Below are 8,492 nucleotides of genomic sequence, written 5' to 3' on the forward strand. Positions count from 1 at the left end.
GACTCAGGGGAGTCTACATGCTTCCTCTTGCATTTTCTCTTTCGAGGGGGCTCCCCTGAAGGATCAGGGGAGGCCTCGGAAGAGGAGGATGCGCCCAATGGGGCTACCTGTAGCGTCGGTTCTCCACGCTCGGGATCGGGAGAACGGGTAGAGACTGAAGCAGGCACCATAGAGGGAGGAACCGAAGGAGCCGACTGTGGAGCAGGCACAGGGGCCAGCACTCTCCTCATGACCTCAGAGGCACCCCTATCAGGCAGGGAAGGGGATCCCCGCTCTGAAGAGACAAGGACTCCTCTCGGCACCGAGAGGGATGGCTCCGAGGCCGATGTCGCGGCCAAACTCACCTGCGCTGAAGCTCCAAGAGGGAGAACGGGGTCAGACAAGGGTCCGATGCCACTCGCCCCCTCGGAGCCGATGAGAGAGTCCCGGCGCCCGGATCCCTCCAAGGATGGAACCAAGGAAGAGATCGGAGCCGACGAGGGAGCCGAAAGGAGTGGTATCGGCTCCGACGGTCCTGACCCCTACGATCTTCGGCTCCGAACTCACAGGAAGAGTCTTAGGAGGAATCGAAGAGGGAGTAGTGAAAGCCACTGCCTGATGAGGAGGGCTATGCAACATTTGGGCCAGTGCCTGCGACTTAAGTAGTCTGCTAACCACCCTCTCGAGGTCATGGTCCGATAGCCTGGAAGACCGAGAGGAATGGGACCTGTGACTCCGCTCCGATAACAAGGGAGACTTTGGAGCCGAATGGACAGATTCCAGGGAAGGAGACCTGGAACGCTTCTTGCTCGAAGACGGCTCCAACAGCAGAGTCGGAGCCGACTGAGGCCTCGAATCATCAGTTCCGGCCGGAACTGATGCAGTGGTAGTAGTACACCGCTCAGCGACGGCTCCGAACATGGAGACGACGGTTTGGCAGGCTTGGAAGGTTTACCCGATGAAGGCTTAGCCGGGGAACCTTCAGGCTTTAACAAGCCTCTCAAAATAAGTTTGCTTCTGCATTCCTGCAGGACTCTTGGACTGAACGCATGGCAGATAGAACAAGAGTCCTGCAGGTGCAGAGGGCCCAAGCAATATACACAAGAAGTGTGACCGTCTGTCAGAGACATCTTCTGACAGCACGAGTCACACGTCTTGAAGCCAGAGACCTTGGTGTCTTTCGACATCCTGAAACAAGGATGACTGGCAGACAAGGACAACTCAGGGAGGTCTAGTCACAATCAGCCACACACACACACACAAAAAGGTTGTAACAGACCAGAATAAACAAAAAAAACCCACACTTATTAACACAATTTAACTAGGCACACACATACATCTACAGACAAAAAAGTATGGAAGAGGTTTTGCCAAGGGCCTAACTATTAGGTGAGGAGAAAAACTGTATCAAAAACTACCTAAGAGGGAATCCTAAACAGGGATCTAAAGGGTAGTAACTATAAAACACTATCGCTAAGATTTTAACCCAAAAAGCTTCCTAAAAACAAGAAAAATATTAATACAACCTGTAGCCGGCAAAAAGACGCAACCTCTTAGCTGAAGCGGCAAACGAGATCTGGGTATATCACGCCTAACATTATGGGACATAGGATAGCCTCGAGCCGGTAAAAATAGCTCTCGAGCTTTAGCAATAGGCCGAGTCAGAGCCGAGGTTTGGCTCCGAACCCATCCAGCAAGAATGAAGGCGAGATTGACAACTTAACATCACTGTTTTCTTTGCCTCAACCACAGAGGAAATTTTCATTTGAAGATTCTGCTTAATGGATGAAAGAATACTTTAGATGGCAAGCTCTGAGAGCATTAGATGTCCAGAAAGAGTACTTTGATTTCTTTGGCCTGAATGTCCATAAACATGTAGCTGTACCTTCTGTTTTCAGAATTGTGGAGGATCCTTTTCTAACAGTCTCTAAGAAATCTGACGGGCTATATAGAGTCCTGGAGTCCTGTTAGTTCCTTTATAAAGTCCCTGTGGCAAACCCAGCAATAGAGTCTATGGATCTAAAACAGGAATCCAGATTTATTCCTGTTCCCAGCAATCTCACATTCTGCAAGTAAAACAGAGCAATAGACCAGTTTGGGAAGAAGGTTTACAAAGCTGCCACAGTGGCCTTTGAAGCAATAACATGCCAGGCACACATGACCAGCTACCAGGTTGCTGTCCTGGATCAAGTCAAGGAGAAGGTTGTGGAAGTGCCTAATTTGAATCTAGGAACAAAACTACTAGAACTCACTCAGACTGCAAGTCATATTGCAAAACACACTATTAAGTGTGGTTATGATGCTGTGGATTTAGCATCCAAGACAGGAGCTAGAGGGTTAGGCATAAGAAGGCATATTTGTCTGAGGATGCAGCACCTGGCAGGAATGGCAAAGTGCAGCTCTTCAGTTCACCTCTGGAAAGAGAAACTGCTGTTTAGGACCACACTAATAAAATGTTTAGTAAAATGGAGGAAAGCGGTATGGAGGATGTCTTGCATCTCTTGAATCCTTCACGCCCAGGTATGACAGGTACTATCCCTCCTAAACCTGGCTATTAGTATCACAGGCAAGAACAAGGTAGTCAAGCAAAAGTGAAAGGGCCAGTATAAGAAAAAATGGTAAGGAGACCACAAATGTAAAATATTAAATTAAAAAAGTCCAAAAGAAAAATAAATAAAATATCACCACGTAGTGCTTCCTCACATGCCTCCTAGAATAAAATCATAGTTGATTAGAAGACAGCAGCTCATTGGCTTTCACAATGACTGCAGGCCTCCCACACCCACAACTATTAAGAGTATTCTGTTCTGTTTTATTGTTAAGTGAGAGAAATCCTGCCTAGGATTATGAATTTTGACATGCGTCTCTCTCTCTCCCTCTGTCTCAAACACACAGACAACGCCTGACAGTCTAGGTGCAAGACTTAAACTTTGATCAAGTCACAGTTGTCATTTGCTTTAATATACAGTCAACCCTAACACCTCCTCAACCACAACTGCTAGTTGCCATACCTTATTACTGATCAAATCCCCCTTGAAAACACCTTAAGGTAATTTTTTATCACTCCACAATTGTAGTGGCATTGCTTTGAGATGCTAAGATAATTTTGCACCCAATGTTGAGTTAATTTTTCACTAAGGAGATACCTTTGACTCTATACCAGATTTGCCTTGAAAAAGGATACTTGTTTACACACTGGGACTACCTGATTGCAAAAAAATGCAAATGTACAAAATAAATACAAATTGTGAGGTATGGTATAAATGTAAACTAATTAATCTGATGTCATTTTTTTTCATTCCTTAATTCATGCAGCTGTGATCTGACATCAGATACGACTTGGCTGCTTTTACCAGGCTCATTGATCCAGCTCATGAGCTCCTTCCTTTGCCCATAATGCCCCATTCTGCTGGTATACCTCAAATCTAATTTGCTACCACATCTTTTGGACACAAGATTTCTGCTCTCAAGCAATTGAAGGACTAGAAAGAGCCTTGTATCCTTTTTGTCAAATGTTCCAGTTTGTTGCTTCCCTCCTCCTTCCTTTACTCTTGCATAGTATTTACTTGTCTTTTCTATCCATTCTCTTCAAATTTTATCCTTTTCCTCTTCTGTCCCATGTTGGGCCTTTCTACCCTTACGGGGTATTCTCTTCGTACCATTGTTGATACCCTTCCTATTACTTAGCAACTTTTGGGGTATCACTCGCTTACCATTGCTAATATTTTCTTTCCTTTTACAGTTATTGTAAAAAAAAAGGGGAAAAAATCCTTTTTTTTTCATCTGTTGCTATGCAAGTAATTTGCTTTCTAGTATGGCTGACAAATCTACAGGTTTTAAAAAGTGTATTTCATGTGGGCATAAATTCCCTAACTTGGATGCCCACAAGGAGTGAGTATGCTGTCTGGAAACAGACAATTTGAACACGGATTGTTCTATCTGTTCTGCGTTCAATTCCCATGCCTTAAGTTACAAGAGGAATGAACTTGTATTAAAAGTTGTGAACCCCCCCCCCCCAATACAACAGATAAAAGAAAGCCTGACTCAGTATTAAACTACAAAAGTTTGAAGCCCAAAGTAGTAAAATACAACCATTCCAGTCCAGAAACAGACAATTTGAACACGGATTGTTCTATCTGTTCTGCGTTCAATTCCCATGCCTTAAGTTACAAGAGGAATGAACTTGTATTAAAAGTTGTGAACCCCCCCCCCCCAATACAACAGATAAAAGAAAGCCTGACTCAGTATTAAACTACAAAAGTTTGAAGCCCAAAGTAGTAAAATACAACCATTCCAGTCCAGAGAAGAACAAATTTAATGTGTTCTAGCACCTGAGCATAAACTGCCTTCAGTGGAAAAGCCTGACTCAATGCCTGAAAAAAAAACAAAAAAAGATTCCAGGAAACGGTCCTTATTGTCCCCCCTCCCCCCATTTGGCTCTGGCTTTGGAGACACTGGCTAAAGTGTCAAAATTCACAGATCCAGTGCCTTCTTTGGATCCTACTGTGTCAAAACCTAGGTCGGATCCAATCCCCTGTACTCACTCCAGATCGGATGTCTTCTCAGCTGCTTTCACACTTCCTACAGGAGGCACCTAAAAGTTCTTCCAGGCCACCATCTACTACTTTGTCCTTTAGGTCTTCTAGGAGCTTGTCTGAAGCAGAGGTGGAAAGAATGAGGAGGAAGTTTCTCAGGGCTCAGATTCAGAAGGTGTGTTTTCTGGCAGTGTCTCCCATCAGACCCATGAGCCTGCCCTCAACTCAACTTCACTTCGCTTCTCCTTCTCTGGTCTGACAAGTGGTTTTGGAGCTGTTGTGTCTGAGATCTCCAAGATGTCCTTGTCTGATCGGAAAATCACTTGTTCTTCGACTCTGACTGTCCCCCCCCCCCCCATCCATTTCTGACCTCTTTGGAGCAGGAGGACTCTCAAAGCTGAAGCATCTGGACTGGCTCTAGGAGGATGGGATGAACACCTAGGCTGTCAGAGCCATCCTTGCCTTCCCGAAGTTCAGCATTAGGTAGCTCAGCTCTGACTCACTCCTCAAGGCAGGATTCCACTAGATTACAGAGGTTGGCACTGGTTTGGCTGCTGTTTTTCCTTGTCCTCCTACCTGTGAGGTTGTGGAGAGAGCCTTGTCTTTACCCAGAGAAAGGACAGCCTTGCCCTTTTCTGATCCTACCCTCCCATCACTGACTCTGAGCACTAATCCTATCATGCCTAATATACTGGGACATGCACCCTGTTCAAGTGTTCAACCAGTCCTCATACAGGACTCTTCATCTTTTTCTGATACTTCACCAGGCCGTCCCACTGATGAGGACCCTAGGAAGAGAATGTGCAAAAGGAGGCAGAGTGACCGCAGGAGTCTGTTACTGAAGACACTGATTTTGATGAAGGGAAGGAGTCCCTCAGATTCCTACTTGAGAAGCAATGAGTGTGGCAGTGGATGATCTCTTCTGGTCAGTTTCTTTTGGCAACACACACATCGGGGAAAACCAGTGTGCTTGCAGACAGACTAAAACAGGCCCATTCTTGATGTGCTTCATGAGTGTGCTCTCAAACAGTGGCAAGAGAGATTTTTCATCATTGGGGTCAGATTTGCTGTTGGCTTTTTGCTTCTCCCTTCAACAAGTGCAGCAGGTTTTTTGCCCTGGTCACTTCACAGGGAGAGTCACTGAGAGATGCTTTGGTGCATGATTTGCCCTCGGGTCTCTCTTACACTTATCTCCCAATACCGTTAATCCCCAAACTTCCAGAAAAAGCATCCTGCTTGAACAGCATAATCGTCCTCATTCCACCCTTTTGGCCATGATAGGTCTGTTTTTTTTCTTTTTTGGCCTCATCTTAATAATCCTTGGATACTGAATCCACATCCAGATATTCTATCTCACATAACAGGGATGTGACATTCAGACATTAACAGCCTCAAGTTAACACTTTCTTCAGTTCCAATGATGGCTAGACAGCCCAGGCTTTTTTCCCCCAACTCAACAGATTTGTAAATTTTCTTGTTAAGAAAAAATAGAGTAAATGGAAACGATTTTCAATCGGGGCTCTTCTGGGAGATTTGGATCCTTACTCAGCCCCAGCCTCAGCAGTCCTCAGTTTTTGGCCTACGTTTTTTTTACAATGGGGCAAACTACTTTACTGTCAAAGTTCAGCTAGTGGCCATTTCAATTTTTCATTCAGGAGAGAATCACTCTTCCCTGTCTTCCTTGAAATTATGCAAGGCCTTCCTTAAAGTTACCTTTTTACTCAGTCCCCCAGTTAAAGATTCTATCCTTCTTTGGTATTTGATTATTCTCTTACAGGCTCTTGCCCAGCCTCCTTTTGAACCTTCTGCTAAGATTGATCTTAAGATCTGATGTCATTTTCATTCATTCCTCAACTAATTGGTTTGGATCCAATCCTTGGATCCGACGCGGCCATTTTCTGAAGATTCCAGGATCCGAGTTCCTTTCTTTACCCATAATGCCTGTGATGACAGCAAACCCTTAGATCTCATTTGCCGCTCTTCAAGACTGTCAGGATTGTGATTCCTCGAGCCCCTTTGGGGTGTTGAGTGAAAGTTTACAATTTCTTTATACCTTTTGACAATTCTTTCTTCCCTTTATTAGTAAATGGAAGTTTTAGTATTTTTATGCTACTATTGTTAGTAGTCCATTCTTTTTTTTCTTTCTCCTTGTATACCCTTGGATATTGTCTTGTATTGCCATCGTTGGAAGTTATTTCTTTCCAGTTTCTTCTTAAAAAAAAAAAAAAAAAAAAAAAAACTGATAAGCCAGCTGGATTAAAAAAATGCACTTCCTATCACCAGTTCTGATGCCCACAGGGAATGCGTTTATTGTTTGGGCCCAGCACATCTGGACACACTTGTTATGTATGTGCGGCCTTTAATACTAGAACAATTAGCGACAGGAGGAATATGCTAATATTGAAATCCTCCTTCCTGCTTCAGCTTCATCTTCAGGCACTTCTTCAGGGGCTCAAACCCCCTCCCAAAAATCAAAGAAGCCCAGAGAGTACTGTAAACACTGTCCTGCTCCCAGGTTCCACAGCCTACACCTTCTGTAGAACCTCGAAAGAAGGTTCCTAAAATGTCTGTTCCAAAAACCTTCAGATCCAGCACAGTCCACTGTTCCATCTCCTTGGCCCCTTGTTCAAAGTTTATCTCTGGAGCCAGTGTCTCTGAGATTGAGGTCCCCCTTTTTGCAAGAAACACCTAAGAAGTCCTCAAGGCCACCTTCCACATCCTCTTCCATTATGTCTTCCTGTAGTCTGCCCGAAGCAGAGGTGGATAGGATAATGAGGAAATTCCTCAGAACCCAGATCCAGATGGGGGTTTGCCAGCTCTATCTCCCATTGGATCCACGACCTGCAGACCCTCTTTTCAACCTGTAATTACTCCTCCTCCAATCTGACCAGCTGTTTGAGTCCTTAGATCCAAGAGCCGAACCATCCTATCTGAAGGTTATTTTAACCTAGACTCCAGTTACTTCCCTGAACCGATTAGCTCTGACACTGTTGGAACACAACGGCATTCGGAGCCAAAGCATCAGCATTGGATCTGAGTTGTTGACAGCAGCTCCAAATGTTTCGTAGCCATCACTTCCTCTCAATTCTTCAGTGCTTGATAGCTCGGAAAAAAGACTCCTCCCTCAAAGTAGGGGGTTTAGGGTGGAGGCTCGTGGGTTGCTGCTCCAGGACCCTCAGCTCTGGTAGGATTGTCCTCAGCCTCTCTGGGTCCATCTGCCTTTGAGCAGGTGGAGAGGGCTTTCTTGCAACCCGGAGCAGTGTCAACTCTCCCTTCTTCAGATCCATACCCTACTCCTCCTCCTCTGGATCCTGGGTCTGAGTCCTCACATCATACACCTCAGGAACAGCCAGCCCATTAGAGCTTCCAAGCAGTTCCCACCAGGGAACTCCCCATCTCTTCCCATAGCTCCCTGCAACATCCCAGTTTGGAGGCCCTCAGAAGAGGATGTGCAAGAGGAGGCAATTGGATTCTCCACAGGAATCCCTCAGAAGAAACAGATTTTGATGAGAGGGAAGGATCCCCTAGATCTCCAGCTGAAGATGTCTTACTTGGAGACATCTTAGAGATCCTTCGCCAAAAAGGTGGTTGGTCTTCCCAGACTGTTTCCCAAGAGGAATCTGTGTTCTTGGAAGCCTTTGGTTCTGGCCTGTCTACATCTTGGCATACTCCACTGCAGATGAGCTTTGTAGATCTGGTCTCCCACAGGGCATGGAAGGAACCAGACTTCATGGAACCTATTCCCAAACACCTCAGTAAAATCTTAAGTGCCCTGCTGATAGACAGTACTGGACTAAAGGGATTCCTATAAATGCTATGATTGTTGCGGCAACCACCAAAAAGGAGCTTGCCGAGCAAAGCTCCACTGTCCATGCCATTAACAGAGAGTCTTGAGCTATGGTCATGTTTTGGAAGTGAGTGCATATATCTGCGACATTTGCCGTGTGATTGCCGAACTACCTGGTACATTTCACCAGA

At 45.2% G+C, this 8,492-nt stretch overlaps 1 protein-coding gene across 6 annotated transcripts in view; it reads left to right on the forward strand.

Moving 5' to 3' along the window:
- Positions 1 to 8,492, forward strand: part of USP15 (ubiquitin specific peptidase 15) — a 2,212,142-nt gene that overhangs the window by 2,056,535 nt on the left and 147,115 nt on the right. Inside the window, exon 20 of one of the 6 annotated variants that reach the window (XM_044088286.1) lies at positions 3,295 to 3,482. The exons of the other annotated variants lie outside the window; for them this stretch is intronic. Within the exon in view, the coding sequence (XP_043944221.1) occupies positions 3,295 to 3,376 (82 nt within the window). The 3' untranslated portion in view covers positions 3,377 to 3,482. Of the gene's footprint in view, positions 1 to 3,294; positions 3,483 to 8,492 lie in introns of those variants that run through there. 6 annotated transcript variants of the gene reach the window in all.

Source organism: Protopterus annectens, chromosome 11.part0 (genome assembly GCF_019279795.1).
Source record: "Protopterus annectens isolate FY-2018-M chromosome 11.part0, PAN1.0, whole genome shotgun sequence".
In the NCBI taxonomy this organism is placed as follows: Eukaryota; Metazoa; Chordata; order Ceratodontiformes; family Protopteridae; genus Protopterus; species Protopterus annectens.